Source organism: Phasianus colchicus, chromosome 1 (assembly GCF_987193195.1).
Source record: "Phasianus colchicus chromosome 1, bPhaCol1.hap1.1, whole genome shotgun sequence".
Classification (NCBI taxonomy): Eukaryota; Metazoa; Chordata; class Aves; order Galliformes; family Phasianidae; genus Phasianus; species Phasianus colchicus.
Genome location: NC_143436.1, coordinates 13,056,478 through 13,081,748, shown reverse-complemented (window position 1 = coordinate 13,081,748; position 25,271 = coordinate 13,056,478). Strand labels below are relative to the sequence as shown.

At 39.0% G+C, this 25,271-nt stretch overlaps 1 protein-coding gene across 8 annotated transcripts in view; it reads right to left on the bottom strand.

Annotated features, from left to right (window-relative positions):
- Positions 1-25,271, bottom strand: part of MAGI2 (membrane associated guanylate kinase, WW and PDZ domain containing 2) — a 708,093-nt gene that overhangs the window by 10,161 nt on the left and 672,661 nt on the right. For 7 of the 8 annotated variants that reach the window (XM_090135412.1, XM_090135421.1, XM_090135418.1 and 4 more), the window contains one exon: positions 12,919-13,057. In XM_090135412.1, coding sequence (XP_089991538.1) covers positions 12,919-13,057 — 139 coding nt within the window. Of the gene's footprint in view, positions 1-6,654; positions 6,744-12,918; positions 13,058-25,271 lie in introns of all 8 variants that reach the window. The other variant, XM_090135446.1, reaches the window with a different exon arrangement.

Sequence of the window (25,271 nt, the reverse complement as noted above, 5' to 3'; positions counted from 1 at the left end):
ATACCCATATCGCTCATATCAGGCCCCTTTTAGCAAGCACGGGTGACTGCGGGTAAGTGGCCTGACAATTTTCAGGTTGATACAGGAGATAACTAAAGAATTCAGAAACACTCAAGGTGTGAGTGTCCCAGAAAGCACGGGGCTGTCTCTGGAGCTTGGATTAGTCTGGGTGCTGTGTCTCAGTATGGCTCCCACTTGATCATCCCGCTGTTGTTCAGCTCTTAAATATAAGGCACATCCATGAGCAATTAACTGTAATTCTGTTGTATGTACCTAAGCTCTGGATCATTTGTCTATCATCTCCAACAGTCAGAAGATAGAATGGGACTGAGGTGATTTTAACACTGTTCTTACAATAGCAAGTATAGAAAAATGTAACTTTTCTTTACAGAAAAAAATGACCTAAACTTACAGTGTAATGGGAAAGGGAAAAAAATAATGAAAGCAAGCCACACTATACAAATATAGTAATATATTTATATATTATATTTCAGAACTTAAACAGGTTAATTGATTTAGTAATTTATCTTATGGTTTTGCAGTACTAGTCTCCTGGCTATGAACCTCCTGGCCAGATGATTATGAGTGTACAGCTTATCGCTCATTCCAAGAGCATTTTTAGACAGTTCAATAGATATGGATCTAATAGATATTCCTAGCCATTAAATATTTAAATAAGTAATGATCACTAATCCAAGTGAATCTGGTAAATTGGACTTTTCTTTGAATTAAGTTAATGCATCTGTATAAATATTGCAGGACTACTCGCTATTACTGTGAACAGCTGAAATGGAAAGCTCCAGTCTTCGCAGTGCTTTTATCCTACATCGATCACTGCTGTGTCAGTGTTAAGTCTATGGACAGCCTAAGTGCTAGTCTTGAGTGATGCTACTCCAACTACCCATTAGGATTCACTCGGTCCTTCAAGGTGTTTGACACACCTTTTGGAGTGCCAAACATCTCACATCTACCAGACCAAAGCAACTAAGTCAATTGAAACTCATCCCTTTAGTAAAGAAGGTTTTTTATCTTCTGAGTACTCAGGCAGTAGAATAGAAGCTGCAGAAAACTCGGCAGTTTTCTTCCAGAACCACAGTGGAGCTGGAAAATCTATCTGCATTAGAAGTTACTGTATAATTAGAAAAGATAATGACTTTTAAATTAGTTTTTATTAATAGAATTAAGTCACATTAAGTCATAAAAGGTGTTCATAAATATGTTAATAGAATGTGTGGTATTAATGAAAAACATTCTGTAAAGTCTGAATAATTTAAGAGCTAGATATTACACATTTAATTAAAATTAAATATTAAAATTATTAATTACTGCAGCTAAAAGGGGTGTTGCCAGTAGGCATCACATCCTGTCTGGTCAATAAATAGCTGTCATTATTAAATATACATAGATAATACATAAAATTTAGTTAATAAGTAAGGAATTCAGAGCATTTTGACTGTTCATCAAATGCCCCTCAGAAAGCTGTTCCCAGCAGGTGATGTGTTGGCAGTTCTCACTTAAGATCGCAGCAGGATCTTAAGCAAAACACATAACTTGGTTCAAATGCATCCTTATTTACAATGTTCATGCATAAATATTCCTATCCTGCTATTGTTAGAAGCTGTTGAATTAATTTAGTCTCTCTTCAGCTATCCCTTTTCAGACTCAAGGCCACTGGGCACTGAAGGGTCAGCCCTACGACCAGGCTTGCTGTTGGGATTACTGTGACATCTGACATCTTTTGGACACTGAGACAATTTTCTCTGAAAACTGTCTAATGAGATGGAAGTAAATGAATAAGTGAATGCAATATTGTAATGTTCATCTCCTAATGAGCAAACACAAAGTACGTGTTGTCAGAATGAACCCAGATGTTTAAAATTCTGAACTGCATATGTGTTGCCGTAGCTAAAAAGATGTAATATTCTCCATGGTCACTAAACCATGCTAAACATGAGTTGGAGAGTGACAGTTAGCATATACTGTCAAATAATAATAAAAAAAGCATTTCATTTTCTGAATGATTTCTTCCAAGCAAGGAGTAACGAGCTGTGAGAAGTCTGGCAGGGTCCACAAGCTCCCATAGCTTCTCCCTGCTGCGGGGCCACAAACACCAGCTGGGAGCTGCACCACAGGATGCTGGACCAACTGCAACCAGTGCCTTCCATGGAAGAAGCTTGCCTTCTCTCCAGTGACTGGAATATTTTTTTATGTAATGCTCTATATGAGCATTTAGACATATCAAATTTTACATGCTGATGACTAGAGCCAAAAGAGGCTCTAAGTTTAATTTAGTTTTATGTATCATAGCACCAGGCCTCTGGCAAGGATTTCCCAATAAACCTTGACTGCTGGTTGTTGTATTTTATATAACTCCTTGTAGTTTCATAGCTGTGCTTGTGTCCCTAGAAGAGTTGACAGCTGTTTAAGGAATCTTTTAAGCAAACTAAAAAGCTGAACCTCCTACACCTGGATAACCACAGATCACTTAAACTATCACTTAAATGAGTTCATAGTCATCGTATCCCAAGTTCAGCTGATATTTTTAGAGATGGAGACTATTGGGAGGTGCAAAGATAAAATGTCCTTGTGCATTTCAAGGCAGAGGTGGGTACACAACACTTCTGGCATCCCTCCAGAAGAGTATGAAGTTTGACCACTCCAAATCAATGTTCACATCAAAATATGGATGAGTGGCTCTGCTCTTTTGAGTGAATACATGCCATTACAGAAAATTGGCTGTGCTGAAGAAATGTGGAATGGACTTTAGAACCCTTAATGTCCAGTAATTAAAGAAGCTACTGCATAACCTTTGTTATGAGAATGATTGGGTCATGCCCCAGGGATGACAACTTATGACTCCGTACTGTTGCCATTGATACAGTGGACTCCTGTTGTAAGGACACCACCATAGACACAGGGAAACTAACTCTGACAAACAGCACCATGGAGCAATGAAGCCTTTATTTTATATTAATTTGGGGGCACACTGTGAATTTGTGAGTGAGAAAGACAAATATGAGCTGTAAGAGAGATTGTGTGTCATGTTATGCTGCAAGAGCAGAAAACTGGACTTAGTTCTATGGCAAATTGGAAAGTCACAGTCACTGATTTCCATTTTTTTCTGTTTCTCTGTTTGCAAGGAGAAAAGAAAAAAAAACAATGCAGTGAAGACTGGGAGAGACAGTTGTGTTCCCTTAGGCCCTTTATTTTGAATGCTTATCATCTAATATCATCAACTGAACAGAAATACAGGAAACTGCAGAGAAAATGTTATAAAAAGGCAGTTCATGTGAACAAAACCAAGGATAATGTTTGTTCATCTGTTTTAGCCACGGTAGTTTAGATGTAATTAGCTACTCCTTACACCACATTAGTAAATGTACTCCAGTATATTGTATTATAATAATTAAACCTTAGTAATAAGAGAACTTACTCAACATCCTTATTATTAACTCTCTGCTCAGATGTGGAGGAACACTGCCAGTTTTGGTGTGGATTATAACACGTATGGATTAATGAGGTTCTGCTTTAACAGTAATGCTCAGCAGTCAACTAGGAATTTTAATCTTTAAAGTGCTTTTCAAGCATTAAATAATTAAGGTCCCATAACACTCTCATGAGATAGGTAAGTAAGTAAATACTCCTATTCCCATTATACAGACTGGGGGAGTATGGGTTACAGAACTCAGCTGGACTAACCAAAGTCTCTGGAGGTGTAACTTCAAAAGCAACATTTAGGACTATGCACATTTAAATGTTGGGAAATGGTATCACTCCATTAGAAGCTCAAAAACATACCCACAAAACTCACTGAGTCTTCCCATCTGTCTCCCTTTCTAAAGTGCATTTTCTATTTCTGTATCAAGGAGACCTATGTAAAAGGTCCGTGTGTCTTTCTTTTAAAACAGAAAGTTGCTGTGCGTATACCTATACATACACTGTTACTTAACAGAAGGATGTTCTACTTCCCTGCCAGCTGCTACATGGTTATTAAAAAAAAAAAGAAAGGACATGTTTGCAAAACAAATTTTAATATTCAATTTTGTCCTTGAACAGTTTTCACTTGTAGCAATAAAAAAGCCAGAACCTGTGGGGGCTCATATTCCAATTGCCTGATGGTTTTAGACCAATTTTATTAACCAGTGTTTTGATTCATTTGGTTAAGTTAGTGGGTTTTTAAATTTTTTTTGTTTTTTTTTTTTTAACACACTGCAGGTTCCTGAAATTAAGTTGGTGTTGTTAGAAACAACAAGGTGGTATTGGAAATGCGGCGTGAATATGAATGAATGTTCACAGTTCCATCAAGGTGGTCCCTGAATGAAAGGGCACTTCTCCAAAATGACTATTGATTTTTGCATTCACATCAAATGAATGATATATGGGCTAGTTCAAGTTTCAAATAACACCAACCTCAGCTCTGGAGATTTGTAAAGTGAGTACTAAAAGTAGGATGAATAGGATTATCTGATCAGTACTCTGAACAGGTAGACGTATCTGGCTGAAATGTTCAGGCCCAGATGCTTTAGCCATGTATTATCCAAAGATAAAAGCTTCTGGCATACTAACAGAGTTAAAGAATTAGAAGATTGAAGTTTGCAGCTGCCTGAAGATTTCTGAAGGGTTTTCGGTATCTAAACAACAAAAACACAATGTATGCTCCCAAATTTTTCATGCTTTTTTGCAAATACTGATATACAGTGCTCACTAGCTAACCTGTCCCATGAAAGCACAGAACCGAAGCAGATATCACTTATCTGGATATATTTTCTAAACTGCCTTCTAGCAACTGCATCTCTCCTTTGCTATATCTAAATTCAACTAAGCCTACTGATAACTTCAATAAATGATTATTTACACAAAATGGGACAACTCCTATGAGAGAAATGCATACTCATAAAAGGCTGACTTGTAATGTCATGAGAGGAGGTTCTCCTAAGACATATCAGAAAGGCTGATATACCTGTTCCCTGTGCTGGGAGATTTGATTCACATCCTTGATCAGGGCTCTAACAGATGGGCTTTTTACAATGAAGGTAGCATGTACATCTGGTTGGGACAAGACTCCTTGCAAAACGGACTCTTTAGGAAAATCCCTCTCTGTCCCACCACACTGTTCCATTAAAAACACAGGAAAGTGAAACATGTTATAAGACAGATGTTTTAATTTTATCTGCCCCAACACTACCTGCCCAATAAATAATTAGCTGTGTGGCTGCATAATTAAGCTAAGTTATAGAGAATTTGAATTTCTACCTGTTTCAGGAAGACTTATTTCCTGTGTCTGTTATGCTACCAGAGAAAAAACAAATCTAACGATTTTTAATGTATAATACTTATGCTAGAACTGCAGCTTGCTGTGACAATGGAGACTTGAAAGGTGGCCCTACCACCAGGACAGTTTCTAACCACATGATCTCTCTGAATGACTTTTCTTCACACACCAAGAGCAGCAAAGCAGAACTAAGGTAAGGACACTGCAAGCACTGGTGCTGTTCAGGGTTTTATGCTACCCAGGAACTTCTGATGTGTTGCTGAGGGACCTCAGACCAGATGGGGGAAGACACTGATGTATACAGTTCAGACTCTTGAACTACACTGCTGCAATTTTCCAATGGCCTCTACACGTGTCCAGTTCTACGCTAGCAAAACGCAAGGGGATATTTGCTTTCCAAACATTCTTCTTTGCAGGCACAAGCCAGAAATAAGCTCTAACAGGCAACACCTGCAAGCAATTGACTAAATTACCCTGATTTGCATGCCTCAAACTGGTCACTTAAACACAGCTTTCTGATGGGGGTGTTGTGGGCAGGAATTCTGCGAGGATCTGTTCAGAGCACAGTAGCTGGAGGGTAGCTTTGGGAATAGCCTTTCCTTTTCCAATCTATCTGCTTCAATAGCGTGAAACCTGCCTTATAATTAGAGCAAATACACTACAGTGTGCAAAGTCAATAATAGCAGGGTGACTGAATTCATCTGAACACTGCTGGGTTTTCTATCATGACAGCAATCAAGAAAAGTTAGGAAAAACACATTTTCCTTTTCCTTTGCTTTCCAGGTATCATTTCTGGGCCACAAGTGTATATTATGAATTTTTTGTATCTGAATAACTTGTTCAGTAGGATCTCAGAGAAATAGCTTGAAATCATGTGCAAAGTGTTATGTATAAATTCAGCAAAGCCACCAGGTTTAAAAAATGCATACTTCCTTACAGACTGGTCCCCAGATAGTCTTCAATTTTACATTAGTTATTTCTTCAAGAATCTGCATATAAATATGAATTAAGATCAGCATGTAACTTCCACCTTCACATCACTGCTATTTTTGTAAGCCAAGGACTGTAAGGATGGGGGTAATTAAGGCTTTGGCTATCTGTAGTTTTGCCATGAGGAAAAACAGATATACAGCAGACCTACAGCTGTGCTTGTTGCACTAGCAGTAGTGGAACTCTAAGAACCAAATATGCAGGATATTAATTCTGTAAAATACATAGGTGTGCTTTGTTATCTAAGATAACCAGTTATAAAAGGAGAGTTGAATTTAGAAACTACTAAGAGAGCAAGAGTGTAAGAAAAAGGTAGAAAAGACTCAATTAACAACTGCGAGAAACAAAAGCATATTAGACAAAGATAAGATATACATGCAGAGTTTACAAACCGTGTCTTTAGGGTGGCCCAATAAGTAGAAATATGGGGACCCATGCTTGTCACTTTTCATGCACATGGAGAGACTGGAAGGTACCATTCCTAAAGGAAGGGGAGGAACAGCCTAGGACCAATCATTAGAATTAACAGAACCAGTGACATAAAGATATTTCATTATTGTTAGAGCAGAGAATTCTTAGTAAGTTTAGAAGACCCGAGTAAAAAGTGCATATGTAACAGGAAAGAAGTATTTCTGTAAAGCTGACACAAATAAGCATGCTGTAAGTCTAAGTATTAGTGAATAATTTCAACTGCTACATGTATATATATATACTCAGGAGGTAGAGTCACCTGAACAGCGTGTGTGGAGTACATCTCGAGGTGCTTTGTGAAGGAGTCATGACAAATGAAAAGCAAAAGGTTTAACAAATTTTAGAACTGTGCCAAACAGTTTGCATGAAAAATCCTTGCATTGGTATCAACTCTGACATTTTTGGTCTCAGGCAGTGCTGGAACATGAACAGAGAGTTATTTAAGACCTTTCATAAATGGCTCCTTGCTAAATAACTGGCAACTTTCATCTATTAGCCAGCAATGACTTTATATATACTGAAGCTTTACTTGCCACAACTCTTCCTTAAATAACTACAAATGAATCTAAACCCTAGTTTGCAAAATCATGTCATAAATCTTAAGGAGGACTTCTTATAAGGACATGTAGCGACAGGATGAGGAGAAATGGCTTTAAACTGGAAGAGGGCAGATTTAGACTAGATATTAGGAAGAAATTCCTTACTGTGAGGGTGGTGAGACACTGGAACAGGTTGCTCAGTGAGGCTGTGGATGCTCCCTCCCCAGAAGCCTCCCTCAAGGCCAGGCTGGATGGGGCTGTGAGCCTGGTTTAGAGGGAGGTGTCCGTGTCTATAGCAAGGAGTTGGAACTACATGATCTTAAAGGTCCATTCAAACCCAAACCATTCTATGATTCTATGATGGTCCACAGAGTGAGTTTTGTACATGACCGCCTCATGTGAAGCCACCCATCTTGAAAATGCACAGAGAAAGATAAAGAAAAGCCATTGTACAGAGCCACCAAGTTGGAACCCGACGATCCTTATGGGTCTTCTCCAATTCTGGATATTCTAAGATTCTGTGAAATGACAGCCAGTCATGATACATAGAGACCTTGTGTGCCAGACCTCACTGATACTGATCGTCCCAGCACAGCACATGCAAGGCCGGACCCAGATTTCCAAAGGAGGGAAAGGGGATGTTTTTCATAAACATTGATGTGAACGGACTGGAGTGCCTAAAACTTTCAACTTTCTGCAGGCTAAACAACTTAAAACTAAATGAAAAATGAAAAAAATTGATAGAAACTTGATAGAAAGTGAAGTCCTGCTGTGAAAGCCTTGATTCCTTGGCTTTCGTTAAAATGTTTCTCGTGGGTGAAATTCAGTTTTTCTATCTTTTGGCACCAGCAGGGAAGCAGGCTGGGGGTGGATGTTGTGCCTTGCTGCTGGGATAGAGTCCACCCACAAATCACCATTCAGAGGTTAATCACGCCTCAGCCTCCTCCACCTTTTAGCCCAGATTGCAGTTTTTTTTTTATTGTAAAATACATTACTTTCAAGCACTTCTTATAATTACTCACATATTCTAATGTAGCTTTATGTAATGAAAGGAAATGCTAGCAGCAGTAAGCCAGAAGAAGCAAGTTGCCAGCACTGCTGAGACTTAGAGTAAAACATCACAGGTTTTCCTAGGGACCTTCTTCCACTGATATTTAGAATAATTCTGGTTGTTGCTGAAGAAAGCTGTAGCTTCCTGGGGCAGATCCGTCATTAGACTTAGCCTGCTTCTTTCAGAGCTCGTTGTTGGATGGAGAGGCTGCGATTTGTTAGTTTTATTTAAGCCTGAATGTAATTATTTTTGGATGTTGTGAACAATTTTCCCTCGTTTTGCCTTTAGGGATGCCTCTTCATCCCAATGCTCAGCAGTGCAATATAGATGTGTTTCTGATGGTGTTCTTATAGATAGGGATAAGGCCGGAAAAATACGAGTGCCTGCAATTAGACAACCACAGTGTGAGCAAGCAGCAGCTCCTGCTGAAACCATTAACTTTGACAGATGCATAAATTGAGAATTAAGCAGACATTTTGAGAAAGATTTTGGTCTGCTGCTTTAAACAAGTTGTATTTATTGCTGGGCTGAGAAGTGCTCAGTGCCAAAACGTTGGCTGTGAATGTTGTGTATCTTGATGTGTATGAAACCTGGCATTTCCTGCAGCAATCCCTGGGCACTAAGGGCACTACTGGATTGGGATCCCCAGCAGCGCTTGCACAATAATATGATTTTTCACTGTGGTCTTGATTCTTTGGAGATCGACTCTGGAAAACTATTTCCTATGAAACATGAGGCTGCTGTTCTTTGGGTTTGGATGAGCTGTGGCAATTCACCTTCTGTGGAAGCTCAGTTCCTTTGGCTATCCTTATCCTCAGCAAACATGTTCAGCAATTCTGGGTGATAAAATATCCATTTTCTAAGCTTCTTTTGGTGTACTCTGCTGTGAATCAGCTTCTGTTTCAGAGCATTTACCATATCTCTACTTTTTCACGTATCTTCTGATAGAAGAGGGTACACAGGATTTCTGGCTATATGGGACCTTCTCTCTCTGAAGTGCTCTGGGATATCTGGAATTTGCAGAATACACAGCTGGCTTTGAAGCAAATGGTGCTTTTATGGCACACTTTATTCCCTTCCCTAGATTTCAGCAGTGCCTCAGCTCAGCCGGAGTTTCCTGGGATGTACTTACAAGGACGGATTTCCAGGTGGCACAAACAGACATCTCTCATTCAGATTTACACTCTCTCAGGAATGCTCTTCATTTCTTTGCTGGAATCTTTTTGCTTTTCAGAGTACATTTTTCTCTTTCACAGATCACTTTCTTATCAGTGTTGGCTTTTTCTTAACACTGCTTTCACTGATGCCAATCACAACAGCATTCCCCCACTGATAATTCCTATACTTAAATTCATGCTGTCATATTTTGTGCTAACAGAACAATGGCTCTGAAATTTAAAAAGAATTATGTTGCTCTAAGAAAATACAAAGTTAAAGACTGAGGGACAATAACGTGGCATTTTTTAGCTAGTTAGTTTCATCCTAGGCAACCTTCCTTCTTAACACCATGAGTCTGAAAGCCACTGCTCTTGGAAAGGGCTTGAAATGCAGCCTGCCTACAGCTGATTTAGGAAGCCCTGACCTTTCACTTGTCAGAGACTGAAAGAGAAGAGCAAGAAAGCATCCTGATATGCTTCTTTGTTTCTATTTCTCTCCAGTCATCTGTGCCACACCACTGCTGCAATCCAGTCAACCCTTCAGCCTTGCATTTTGATGCTCAGCCAAGTCCTATTTCCATCTGAGGGGCTGCAGATCTGGACGCTGATGGTGATAAAAGAGATTTCTGACATGTACTTGCTAAGAACAACAAAAGAGAGTGATTCTTTCAGTAAAAAAAAAAGCTCCAATTAGTCTGCTCAACAGAGCAATTCTGGTAGGAAGAAGAAATAACTGCTGTGTTTGAAATACTTGGATGTCTTCAGGTCCACTTTGTCCTTGTGCTCACTTGTCACAATCTTACTTGTGCTCAGTTTTCCTTAATTTGGAAAATACATTATTTTCTGGAGGTTTCTGTCATCAGCACTCTGATAAACACTCTTTGCAGCATGTTGTCTTATCCTTGAAATTCTGTCCTTCTTGAGAAGTGCCCTTTGGTGTTCATTGTTTCTATTTGTTTATAACTTTCAAAAAAGATGCTGTTGATTTTTATGTGCACATTCTGTTTATTCATATTACACTTTTTATTGCTTTGGAAAGGACTTAGGGAGGACTGAAATATCAGATCTTTTCAAAAGCAGCTGCTTATTTTGTTTCCATTTCACCTGCAGACTGAACGCAGTCCTGTGTTTTCTCTGCCTGTGTCATGTTCATATTAAGAACTGCAGACATGCAGATATTACTCTGCTCTGATGCTTTCTGTAGGCGATATGTACGTTACAAAGTAAGTTTTGAACACTTTTACTGCTGTTTCCGTGCAATAGGTAAACATGGATTTCAAGCACTGCTACTTAGTTCTCCCATGTGGAACAGTAAGCTGGTGATGCAGCTAGGAAAATGATTAACTCTCTCATTAAATAGCAATTCCTGATAGCAAGTTCTATTGAATCATAGAATCATCTGGGTTGGAAAAGATTTTTAAGATCATCAAGTACAACTGTCAACATGACATACAAAGTTCCAGCATTAAACATGTGCCTTAGTGCCAATAGTTCCTTAGAGCACATATCACAACAATCTGCATTTTTACGTTGCCTTTCCTCTAAGCCTTTCTATATGGTGAACAATACTTTAAACTTACATGTGAATTCATCTAATTTTTGTTCTGCTATTACTACAAACTGCACCCAGATTTGTAGTGGTTTATCCATATTTCCCATTCAGGTACTTTTGGGGAGAGGAAAGTTCATGCTCCTTTACATCTGTTGGAGGATTTGTTTTCCCAGAACAATACTATATACACTGAACATTTTTTTTTTCCCCCATTTATTTTTATTTTCTTACAACTCTGTAGTAAGGTCTGTAAGACTGTATGAACATTTTAGATCTCCCATAAGCCTTGGTTTAAGTGCCACACAGAAGATGGAACTTAAGAAAGGCAGATTTGGAAAGGCTCCAAACTATAATCAAGTCTGGCATGGATTCTTTGGTCTCAGTAGCATCCCATGACCCCCATTAAATTAAATCATTTTCCAAGGAACCTGAGAATGGCTGGAACATGGCTCTGCTATTTGAAAAGGATTACTACTGCTAAGTCAGTAGTGGACTCTTATTTATTCTTTCATTAAAAGTGATGAACCTCTCTCTACAAAAAAGTTTCGGAGGTGATCTGAATCTCTGTTGGAGGTTTTCCTGGAGGGGTTGGCTAAAATTGTTATTAATGATCTTCGTACCAATTTCCCATGATCACTGACAGCCATTTTGGCTTTGTTCCCACTCACAAAATATACGACTGACCAACTTTGTCACCAGGAGAGCAGGTTCTGACCCAGAAAACTCTTGAAAGCTGGTAAAAATGCAACCAGCACTATCCCAAGTGTTGCCTGAGCCATAGGATTGGCTCTCGTTCAGAGAGGAAAATAGAGCAATTACCACATAGACTGAGAGCTGGCAAAGCACTGGCTTTCAGTGGAACTGACTTTAATGCCTCCAACTGAGGTAATGAGCTTTTGTTGATAACAAAGGCTGACCTGAACCTACATTTAAACCTAAGTATTACTTTGCATTTTCATATGCTACTGCAATTACTGATTCTAATGGGAAATGATTCTGGAACTTCAAACAGAATATTAGAAAAATTTAAGGGACTTTTGGAAGAACTAGCATAAAGATGTAAAGGAACGTTTATTTAAAAAACATTTTTCTATGATATTTAAGGCCCAGCTGCACGCGTCATAGAACTTATGTAAACATATGACATGGTCATGCTGTTCTTTAAGACCTAATTTCAATTTTTTAAAAAGTGCTTTTTGTCTTTGAATAACCTTTGGATAACTTATTTTTATTTCTTGTCATTTCAGCAATGAAATAAAGTTTTTATATTGTCTAAATGGCTCGCACTTCAGAATATTTGAAAAAGTCTCAGAAATGAAACGTGAGAAGAATGAATCTTGCTTTCTCATCACAGTCAGCAGTCTCCTTTTCTATTCAGACTTGGCTTCTACTTGATTGTCTGTGTATACTGTCAGAGATAATACAGAGGGTAGGGTTGTCAAAGTACATTCTTTTTAATGCTTGGAGTTTAAATCTGAGCCTCTAAATGATGTGGCAACAAGACTGTCTGCTGTGATTGAAAATGTGCAGAGAGGTACCAATAGAGGAAAGGACAGCTTACAGGCAAATCAGCAACTCCCAGCACACTCAGAGATATCCTCTAAAGAGTTCAAAGTGCTTCCTCCAGTGCACATCTTCTAAGCCATTGCCTGTGCTGGGAGGGCAGCAGAGGACAGTGATGTACATACATCTGTGTGTGGCCTTGAGCCAAGAAAGCACTTAAATGTGAACAAGTCCATCCGTACTCAGGTAAGCACTTAAGTCCATACTTAATATACCTTAGCACATGACAACATATTAATTCACAACTGCTACTTAACACCAAAGCAATATAATTAACTTATATAGGTTCATGCACGTAGAAAATCATAAAGATGAAAACCCACCATATTCAGGGACCTGGCCTGTTCCACGTTTCAACAACAGTCGCACTCTCCTGCCACCAGACTTGATTAGCTCTATTGCTCTGGCATGTGTCATGTCCCTTGTGCTTTCTCCATTGATTTCAATTATTTGATCCCCTACCTGTCAGGTAAGAAGAACATTGAGTCAGACAGAATTGCAGGAAAATGAGCGTTTCAGGAAGAGACATATTCAATGGATCACAGGTTACTTGAATGACAGACAGACGCATCAAGGCAAATTTGTTCCTGTCTGTCTGAAGGATATCACTGGCAGATTAAATAACCTCCAAGATGGATTCTGAATGGGATGTATCAAATGCTGCTCATCTGTTACTGAAATCAGAGTATGTGTTTGTAACCTGTCTTGTGCCTTATATACGAAAGAAGTTTTCTGAATTGCTTGGTATGTTGGAACAACTGGAAGCATGTTACCATGCTACGGTTCACCCTGTGGTGTTGTACAGGGTGAGAACACCACTGCTGCATGGAATTGGCTGTTTTCACAGAGAAAAGAAAGCATTGGAGTACAAACACTGAGATCTACCATTTGACCATCTAAATCTTGGCGGCAAGGCTTCACACCAAATTTAGTGTTGCAGACTAAAGAAGGAAAGGCAAGTTGCTGCAGCAGCCACTACCAAGATCAAGCACGTGTGCTGGATTCTCAGGAGTGTGATCTGCACGAGTAACCCACAGGTGGTTTTCACTGGGGTGTCCTTAGCAGCGATCCCCACAGCTCTGATTACAGATTTCTGTTGCTGCTCTCCTGGTGGCTTTGCAGTCATTCAGCCTCCTTAGTACTTTTCTGCCTCTATCTCTCTAGCTACAAAGCAGGACACTGCTGTCTGTGTCTCCTTCCTTGAACTCCCTCGGATATTGCCTTGTTCTGGTTGTGCCCTTCACTCACAGAGAAACCAGCTTTGGGTGCAGGAAACCTCCACACTGAGCAGCAGAGTGCTCACTTCGCATGGTCAGCATGGCAGGCAGCACACAGAGCAGGCAGTAGCTCTATTGCAGCTTGGTGCAGTACCACGGCCACACACTAACTCTGTGGGACGGTCCAGTGAGCAGCACGGCAAGGTGACAGCCCTGTATGAGCAGCACTGCAGCTTCCAGAGGTGAAGTTTTGCAGCTGCATTGCAGATGCGCTGTTAGAAGGAACACCTGGATGGAGATCCTGGTGTCGGTAGAGGTGCGCGTCCAGGAGGCGGACTGCTGAGAGCTGTGTGAGGGCCTGAGCTGGGTGGGCTCAGCAAATTCATTTATCAGTACTACGAGAGCACAGCTGCTTGGCAGGGGGTCACGCTTGCCTCGGTCTGCATCTGTGCATTCCTCACTGTGGGGAGCTGTGCACACCCAACACACTGAAATAACAATGCTGCGTACACCCAAGAGAGGGTTTTAAAGAGACTATAGAGACCTCTGGATGATGAATGCTTCCTTTTCCTCTTACAAGCTTCTGTTGACAAAACCAGCTCTTTGCTGGCCTTGGACATTGGAATGCTTTCTGTTTCTTATGCTTTCTTTGCTACTATTGTATTTCTGACAACTGAAAGTGTAATCCTCCGGAGGCTTTCCTTCCTTCCTGAATCTGCAATACAGTATTTACCAAATAAACTTGCATAATATGAAATGTCAACAAGACTGCTTGCATCAAAGAAAACTGGAAGGGATGTCAAGAAGTCATCTAGTCCCTACTTCTGTTCAGAGACAGAAAGAATGCTACTAAAAGCACTATGCCAGTGTTTCTCAATAGGAATTCATACCTTGTCAATAGGAGTTGCAGTCTATTTTAAGAACTCTTCCAGGGTACTGCATGCAATCTCCACCACTACTTTATTTAACTAAAAAGCCATTGATTCAAATAAAACCTCAGAGCCTTGCTATTTTGTTTGGTATTTGCTGCAGACTGAGCAGTGGAGGAAAAATTCAGGATTATTTGATGCCAAAAGGCCATATTTTTTGCAGTGCAAATTTCTTTCTTAGAGGATTTTCTCTGTTAGGAGTTACGGATGTAGCAAGCAGTATGGATTTTTAGGTACTTCTGCCGACATCCAGCAGTGACACACAGCAGTTGTGCTCCTGGGATCATGCAGTGGTTGGCCATGAAGGTCTCTGGTGTCACCCTGAATTTTGCAGGCCAGTTGGATGTAGCTGCTTCACGTGCTCAGAGCAAGACCAGAAAATCCCTCTTACCACTTACATCACACAAAGACTAAACATAGATTTATAGCACTCTCCCCACAAGGAAGGACAAATGCAGACGAAATTCCACCAGCTTGAGAAAGCCTGCTTCCAAATGCCATGAAATAACAAAATCCTCATAGAAATCCTGTGAAAGTCAGGCTGCACTTTCCAAAGGTTTGGGAACAGTTCTTTTTTTGTGCTGTGCTGCCTGCATATACCACGTTTTGCAGAAGATATTTAGAATGATCCTGTTAGTGTGTTTTGAGAAAAGAAGTGCCAGATTAGATCAAATGAAGGAGTTGTTTTTAGCACTCCTTGATAAATAGCCTTCAAAATGAGAAACAGTGAATGTTGTTCAGAGAACACACAGTCATTCAAATAAAATCCCCTGCACCTCAGAGCAGAAAGACAAAAAGAGATTTTAATACAGTTTAATATGTAAAAAGGTTATGTTAATGCCACATTTTCCCTTGCTGTTTGCCTTTCTTCTGTTCTCACTGGTCAATGTACAGGAACTACTTTGTATTAGTGTAACCTTTTCTGTATTTCAGTAGGTTGTTTTTTATGCGAGTATCTGATCTGATAGTTCCTCTTTTTAATAACAAAATCATATGTGCAAATAACCTTGGAAAGCTTATAAAAAAAAAAGCCCCGCATCTTCAGTATGTGAGTGAAGGATAGTAAAGAAACAAGTTTGCAAAAATTGGGTACTCTGAAATTTCCATTACAAGGATTGAGACCAGAGGAAAAATAAATAGTGGCTGGAGCAGAGGGTTAATTGTTTTCCCTGCATTTGTGTCTTGTGGCTGACTGATGTGTAACTGAATTACGGCAGCTGTGCAGCACAGGTCCAGCTCAGATTAGATAAGAAAAACAACACAGAAGAGAAATGCTATGAACAGCCTTGCCCTGGGAAGAGCTTCAATTAGACTTCCTCATATCTGGGGAATTCAGACAAAAAGAAAATCTTGATTGAGAACTGGTTTCCTGTGCATCTAATAAAGTACAAATTCCTATTCTTACTTTTTTCTGAAGTTAACATTTATAACCTCTCCTTTCTTCCCCCTGCCCGTATGGATTCTCTGATACAAGGCCTTCACGCCACACGCCTTCTCTCAGTCCAGGCATTCAGAAGTGCTTTCTCCTCTACTCTGCTCAGAAAGCAAAAAGCTTGTCATAAAACAAACCTTTCTCTCATGACCCTTGACAGATGCTGCTGGTGTAGATCATTCATTCGGGAGAGAGACAGACCTAAAATTTTGTTCTGGGGATATTTCTGCCTTTTCAAGATCCAGTGATTATTGAAGAGGATCTTGGATATACCAAGGTGAGGCCAGAGGTAAAGCTAAGATGAGGGTGAGCAGGTCTAGAAAATCTGTCTTACAGTGAACCCTCACTGCTCTCCTTTCAGGATCAAAAGCTAGTTCCCACAGCTTTATCCCCGTGATCTTTTTTAGGTAATTCTCCTTTGGGTACTTCCAAGTTCATACACAATCCCCAAACTGGAGTTACTACTAAGCTGGGGGCAGGCAGAATTGATCAAAATGATAAAATTCTTCCCACGTGGGAGAAGCATTCTGGTTAATAATGCTTCCATAATGAGATTTTTGCATTTTTGTAGCACATCAGATTTGTGACTCATGGTTAGCTTAGATTCCAAATTTATCCCCTCAAGTCTTATTCCCTATTTTAAATAATGAATCTGATTTCTCTGCCCTAGCAGAAGCACAGCACGTTTCATACTGACTACTTCAGTACAAAAAGTTAATTCTGAAATCTAACTCAAAGTCTTTTTAAGCTCTCTTTGACTAAGAACCTCTTGGCATCAATGAATTTTGCTATTTAGCAATAAGTCTCCAGTTATTAAAGAATTTGTTGAATTGAGCTTATTTGGTTACAGACCCCTCAGAAGTACACTTGTAATTCAGGAGCAAACCACTCAGGGTGTCCTTTGAGAGTGATTATTTTCAGTAACTACCTGACAGTGACTCCACCTAGGTGCTATTTTTCCATCCCATTTCTATGAATTTCCTATAAGGGAGTGCTGAAAGGTGAAAAGAAGATGCCTCATACCTTCTTCTTCCCATTTTCGCACAAAGAAATAAAAATGAAAATAAGAAATGAAAATCAGACTGATCTGACAAGGTTTATTTTTTGCAATTTTTGTTTACATTCTTTTTCAACTTTTTGATAACTTGTCACAGATTTTTTCTGAAAATGAAAGTTAAAGGAACTTTTGCTATCCTATTTTAGATGTAGAGGACATGTTTTCCTTTCTTGAGTCTGCCACTAACTTCCTTGTCTTCCATGAGTTCTTGGAGAACGAATCACAAATAGTGTAGAAATTATTTTCTTTAAGTCATTGAGCATACACAAACATCAGCAAGTTCAGCTGACTTTAATCTCAAAATTCTTTAAGCATCTTTTTCCTTACTCTACGTCTACTTATTTGTTTTTGTTGAAATGTGTACTGTTGAAAAGATGATCTTTCTGAACATTTTGATGAAGATTGATAGGAAGAAAACACTGAATACTTCAGGCTTTTACACATTCTCAGTGAGTGATGGATCTGTACTTTCCTTCTCTTCGTATTTATTTTAATATATTTCCGTTACCTTCTTACCTTTTATGCTTTCCTTGCAGACTGTTTGGATATCCATCTGACTCACTTAAACTTCCTTCTGCATTTAATAGGACACCAGCCACCTAACAGGAGTTGTAGCATCATGGTTTGAGTGTCTGAATTGTTTATTGGGTATGACCCTATGACATTAGCTCCTTTCATTGCATGTGGCACATTTGAATATCAGACCATTATTTTTAAGAGGAATTTCAGCACGATGCTTTCTGTAGAGATACAAAGCTTTTAACATGAGACACCCAGATGTTCTGAAAGATAAGCTTCAATGTAGCAGCATTATCATTTTGCAAGGTGTTCAGTTTCTCTCTCATTTTGCACTTATGGATTTCATTTTTCTTAAGAAATTAACAACAAAAAGAATTCCCCAAGCCTGTGATGTCATACCTCCAGCTCCCACACAATTCAGGTACAATTTTTGCATGACTGTCTGAGAGGATGCAGGCATCCTAATCACTATATTTCAAACCCACTAACAGCACAGGAAAGGTTTGAGAGCGCTGCCCATGAAACCCAATATTTAATCTCATAAAGCCTTAGACTGTCTTTGACTCTTCAGACTAAATGCTAACTTGAAGATGTCATTACACAGAGGTCAGTGTGCAGAGCTATTCTGAACACAACTCATTGCTAGCCATCAGTGACTGGGAGGCCAGTCATGCAAACCAATCAATGGACCCCTTCCTGTTCTCAATAGCTGGCCTTGCATCATGGCACCTCCAGAAATGGCAGCAGCCCTGATTTGTAACCTTCCTGGCAGTCTTCAGCAGAGATGACAAAGCCTTAGCAATCAGACATACCCACCAGCTAAAGGCTGAAGTGCATCGGCAAGGTGGCCTGGGAAGCTTGCACAACTGCTGCCATCTGTACTTATTCTCAAGAAACATGCTCGTTCCAGCTATGAATCTGGCAGTTTTACACAAATTAATTTCCCATTGTGTTTCTTTTTTCCTACCAAATGTGTCTCTGGCAGAATATGCATTTTGTATAAATGCTTACCCAAATTCATCGGTGCTTCTCTTGATGTGATGGCATTTGATGAAGACAATGCTCCTCTCTTATATTCTTACAGTGTTCAAACACTGAAAGCTTCCCTCTGCTTAATGCTTTTAAAGTTGAATATTAATGACTTAAATGTAAATAAGAAAGTAGTTTGTGTGTATGGGAAATGTCTCTTAACAAAATCTGCTTCAGTTCAAGTTAATTCAGACTATCCATCCATGCATAAGAACAACTGAGGTATAAAATTGGGCACCATGTTTTCTGGCAATAATGAGAAGATAATATTCCTAAGGAATGTTTAAGCGACATCACCATTGATAGGTTAATTAGAAAGAAAATTGTAAAGCTTCTCTGAATCATTAGAATAAATAATCGCCAATATATGTGAGCTTTGCTGCAGAATCTTTGCTCTGGCCATATTTTATAGTTATTATTAGCTGTGTTGTTAAAAAAAAGCCAATCAGCATATACAAACAGAATTTCGGAAGCAGGCAAAATCGGAAAGAAATATATATAGTTTTACTGTAATTAAGATGCTTTTCCTTGTTCAACTGTTTCTAAACTGCTTGTGATAGCCCTGTGTACATTTGCCTCTGCTAGCACATCTCTAAGCAGGTGTATAGTTCCCTGTTGCACAAAATGAAATTAATTGTGGATGCACATTTTCATATTCTGTTAAATGAGGAAATCTAATGAAAAAAAAAAAAAAAAGCAGTTCTCAAATGATTTGTGCAGAGGGCATTGCTATCTGTCATTTTATTAATGAGTTTTCTAATTAAACCTCAGGAAAGAGACTAATTACACTTAATTCCTTTTTATATGGGCATTCCATTTTTATAACTGAAGCTCGGATTTTGCATATTATTTGTTGCTGTTGTTATTGTTGCTGAGTCCAAAAGGCCGAGAGATTGTCTGTTCTTGGAAAATGAACAAAACAGCAACTCCAGAATATCTATCTTGGTCAGTTTCCAAGTGATGTTGAGCCCTAATATCATTGCCTCGATGTAGGCACACACTGGATATCTGCTCTGCAAATTTCTTCACTGCAGACAATTTGTTGTGCCTGGAAATCCCATGGTGTATTTCCAGTTTTGGGCTTCCTTGAGTGTACTGTTGGTACAAAAGCCTGGACTTCTTGGTGAGAGAAATACATTTCTCTTTGGAGGAATTACAACGATGTGTTCTATGCCTCAGCTAAAGCAAACTCCAATAAGGGTATCAAGTGACAGCTTCTTCTCTTTGGTTGTCAACCAGCAGTTTAAGCTGGGAAGACGCCTTTTCCCCTTCTTCTGAGAGAGGGAAAAACATGAGAGCTGTTATTACAGAAAGAGAGCTTGGAAACTGGAAAATGTGTATGAGTACATGTCTGTGTACAGTGAGGACTGCACAAGAGAAAATGAGGTTTGCAGTGGTTGGAGGCTAACAGGACAGCAAAGGAGACTTACAGTTCTATGGTAGACTTGATGCTTTCTGCAGCACTGCTGCAAAATAACTCATGTGTATGCGAATTAAAGATGTAAAAAAGGAAAATTCATTTCCTTACTAGTGTGTAACATTACATTTTTAAACAGAGCTAGAATGACTCAGTGTAGAATAATGTAATGTTGATGGCTATTTCACCACTGCAATCATGGATGGGAACCAGTAGAGTCTGTTAAAGAGGAAGAAAAAAAATTTTGCTGTCTCCCCGATGGACTCAGATAGTCCCATTAGGGAAATGCAAAGCAAACTCAAGATTTGACAAGCATAAATGTTCATAGGGAATGCTTCATCCAAAGTTGCATTCAAACAGGAAAACAGAAGAAAAACATGAACTCTGACAAGGAAAGTGCTAAAACAAGAATTAAGAATATACTTTCAAAGGACCAGGGAACCAAAATCTCAAAAGATAAAGAAAGGTTCCAAGATAAAAAAAGATCACCAAAAAAAGAAAAACAAGAATTATTTGCATCGATGTTTGCTGAAGAGGAAGCAGCCAAACTTATGGAAAGGGCTAGCTCAACACAGGGCAGCCTGCGAATGATTCCAACAGCAGTGTCAGTGGGAAAGTGCTTAATAAATCAATAAAGAAAATAGGAAGAAACCACCAGATGTAGATGGCGCTCATCCTCAACTCTGAAGGAATCTGGATATGAAACTGCTGAACTATGGGATGTAATCTGCTGTCTAGATCAGTAAGTGGCCTAGCAGCAGAGGAGTGGGAAGTGGCAAGTGTGACACCTGTCTTGGAAAGCAACCAACTGAGTCTCCTGTTCATTCCAGCAGACGGACGGAAGCAATAAGGAGGGTGAGGAGTAGCTGGCACATGGATAATTATGATATACAAGAAAAGGATCAGTGTACCTTTTGTAGAGGGAAGCCATTCCTCATGGAACTATTGCTGGTCACTGAAGCTGACAATGACTATATAGATAAATGTGATCTGGTTAGTAAACTGACATTTTCAGAAAGCTTTTAATAGTAAGAGCCTTCAGTAAAGGCTCTGCTGTGGAAGGAGAAAGAATAGGGTCTGTTAGGTAAGAGATTAAATTCAAAGGGAAAAAAGCTGGAAATAAGTGGTCAATTTTCACAATCAAAAGACTTTACCATAGTGATTATTCTGTTCAGTGTATTTGTAAATGGCATGCTGAAAAGACCGAAGACTGAATGACAAGATTTGCAAGCAACACAATACCATGCAGTACGTGTGGAAAATTACACACACAGTCACTCTAAATTAACCATTACTCCTGAAGAGACAGATCTTACATCCTTGTGATTAGTTCTATGAGATGTCAGCCCAGTCAAAAAAGCAAACAGAATGTTAACCACTAGAGAAAGAACAGAGATTAAAGGAGAAACTGTTATTTCATTTAAGAGCAACAGAATCTTGAAAACTGCAGGTTGCTCTGGCACTTTCACCTTCAAAAGAATGTGATAGACCCAGAAATGGTTCAGAGGCCAGTGAGGATGGTCAGCAGTAAAGAAGAGCTCCTTTATGAGAAAGATGAAACAGACTGTTAAACTCAAGACAAAAAAGATGGGTATGACATTGGTCAGTAGAATAAGAGATATGGAGATGAGGAAGAAATCAAAGTATTACTGTTGTAGCTCTAATTAAAAAAAAAAAAAAGATTTTTTTTTAACAATACAAACATTGATCTTTGGAAACTCTTGATAGAGTATATCAATAATGTCAAAAGCACAACCACATTCAAATAAATGGATAGAAGTAATTCTGAATACTAAAAATGAAAATTCCAGCAAAACAAATCTGTACAATGCTGACTGCCATAACATGCTTCGCTGTTATACCCAGTGAGAAATCATTTGATATTTGTTCCACAATCCTTTGCTAAGGTAAGCATTATCTACTCATCCTTTCTGGAGCAATTATACTAGACTGGGTGGGATGTAGGAATGGGTCCAATATTCATATTCTTTCACCTTCATATGTGAAATCTTCCAGTTCAGGCTTGTGGTAGTTTGGAAAACACAGAAGAGAGGCTGCCTTTGTCATGCCTGTGGCTGGGCAAAATGTTTCAGGTGTCAGAGCAACACAATTTGTTCTATTTTCTTTTTTTTTTTCAAAAACTCCAGACACTAGATTTTTGAACTTAGAGCTGATTCATTTTTAGACCTCAAAAGATTTATAGAGCTTCTAAAAAATACAGAATTAAATATGGTGTCTGCCTTCCAAATAAGTATCTTATTTGTAAAAATTCATGCTAAGACATTTTCAGCAAGATTATTATCTTGCTCCTTTAAGGACTTTGCTATTAGACATTGAGTTAGAAAGATGCTTTGACTGTGCCCAACTGAGTACATTTTTAAGAGAACAATTTTAATTACATGTGATAGGAATGTTCTTTCACCTTATCTTTCTCCAAATAAATTTAAAAAATACAACATTCAGCTTTTTCGAGAAATGCTGAATAATACTTCACATACAGTTAATCCAGCCCTGATTTATTAAGGTTTTACTCTGTCAAGATATATTCAGCATCCTGTAGGACATTATTTTGCATTTCTTTGTTGCAGACACAAGAATGCTGATCAGCTTTGTATCAACATGCCAATATATTCCTTGAGTTTCACCACTTACATTAACCCAGTACCCAGCTCTGCTCATCACAGTCTGACTTTCATACAGCTCAAGTGCTCAAATATCCCAGTTGAATTCCCAAAGTTCAGATCAATCACACCCACTCTTGCTACAAGTGAGGATGGACAGTGATTTATGTAGTAGGAAACTGGCACATGAATGAGATTACCCCAGGGGGCTGTGCAGTTCAGTGGGAAAACATAGCTAAACATCTTACTGTACTGTTCAGATGGATCACAAATCACAGAATAAGTGGATGGGACAAAGAATATCTTTGTCTTTATGTTCCACTGTAATGACAGTGTTGACATTCACTGAACGCTTACTATGAAGGTAAGATTTATATTACAGCGTAAAGTAAGACAGGTATGCCACAGGATTTAAGGGTAAGTGCTAGTTATGTAGGAAAGATTGGCTACTTAAGTGACATGAATCACACTGGAGGCATTTATCTGTTAGATACGTGCACAAAACCCTAGTCAAACAAGCTGGTCGAGCACTGTATGCTCCAGGGGCATTCCTCTGTCCCTTAGGTGTGTGAACAGCATCCGTTTTTAAATAGCTAAGCATCTTAATATTAGTGACTTTTCAGTGTAATTTCTGACAGCCTTCTCAGGCCCTGACTCCTGTTGAATGATCTGCAGCTGACTCCCTGCTGTGACTACTGTATATATATACATGTATAGTGATTACTCAGTGCACCCAAAGAAGACTTTTCAGGCTGTTAGGACCTATCACTGCTCCTTTCACCTTTATGCTTTCTGTAACCAGCAAGAAGTCTTCCAACATCTGCTTATCTGTGTTATTCTTAACATAGTCTTCAATGCCTTTTAAGAACTGGAGTTTTGCTGAAGTCACTCAAGACTGTATCTCAAAGACTTTGGTATTCTTTCTGATCCTGAATACGACTACAAAGTTTGCTGTGGCAAAAATTAAGTGTTACACTGGTTAATCCTTGGTTTATTTTTTTTGTTACTGTGATTGCACTAAATGTTTGTAAGCAGGTAATGACTGATCAAGTCTTTTCTCTTTCCTTCTTCCAATTTCTTTGCTGTAGATTTCTTGACTGGATAAGGAGATGCCACTATCATCCATTATTTCTACTGTGTGAAAACCACTTGTATTTTTAATACTTTTTCTTTAATCACTGTCAAGCTGAACTGAGCTACTTCTTGCTCACCATACTTATGTACTGCAACCTCTACAATTCCAAAGGAATTAGCAAACAGCCCTCTGATGTGGGACCAATGGAGCACCTTAAACAGACACTACATTTGTCTTTAATAAAAAATCTTGGTGAGAGTTCACACCAGTGAGGAGCCAGTGCAAACTGTGGGGTCTGCACAGCAACATCCTCTTACAGATTTCTCCTTACTGTAAAGAAATTTTTCATTCTTCCTCCTGAGCTTTTTCCGTGGTATTATTTCACATTTACCTCTTGCCTTTGGAGCTACAGAAAGCTCCAAAAAGCTGAGATAATCCTTCAAAAACTTTTTCTGGAAGGACTGAATGAACAAAGCAAAATGTGTGGAGAGTAGAATCACAAGGATTAAGGGGCAGCACCTTTTCTTCACCTGTGTGAAGCTACAGGTACTGCATGACTGCTAGAGAGTATTTCTGGTACAATGTTTGGCATTGGATCAGGAATCTCACAAAACACGTGGCAGCCCTTCCATTTCAGCTTGGATCTTTTCTTTGAGATGTCAGACACTAGCTACTGAAGATGCTTTTAATATAAAATGATGATACACTGCACGAGGACATGCATCTATGGAAGATGAGTTAAATTTAAGCCTCAGAAAGATAACTACACTGGTGGAAACAGATGACTATCATCTTTAAAAACCTATAAATCAAGGTCTGCTATAAAGCAACTAGATGAACACCAAGCAAGAGGCAAAAAAGAAAGCCAAAATGAGAAATTCCTATGATGAACATGGAAGAAAAAGACTTCTGCTTTGCTTGTTATATAAAAGCCTTCCCAAACACTGCTGGGATATAACTACCTGAAGCTGCTCTAAGTTTTGCCTACATTTCAGTTCTTGTTATTTATATAGTGAAATCAATACCTCAAGGTTATTTCTGAGTGTATGACTTGAGACATGTGGGAGTGTCCAGCTCTGAGGAGATGGTTTACATTCCCTTGTTAAACTCCACTGCTGTACAGAGTTTATGGAGTCCAGATCTGACAACATATTGCATATTGTCTTGAGAAGCCTGAAGAGTTGGTCTTGATCCTAATTAGTTTCTTCTAGGGGATACAGCTAGCAGTATCTAACTTTATCTTATCACCCTACTGTTTTGAAGCCCAACATATAGGCTTTTTTAAGTGGTCTTAAGCTTATATCTCCCATGGCAGAAGAGATGGCTTCAAGGTATGATTTTCATGAGCACTCTGCCCTCCTGTTGTAAGTAGCAATGCAA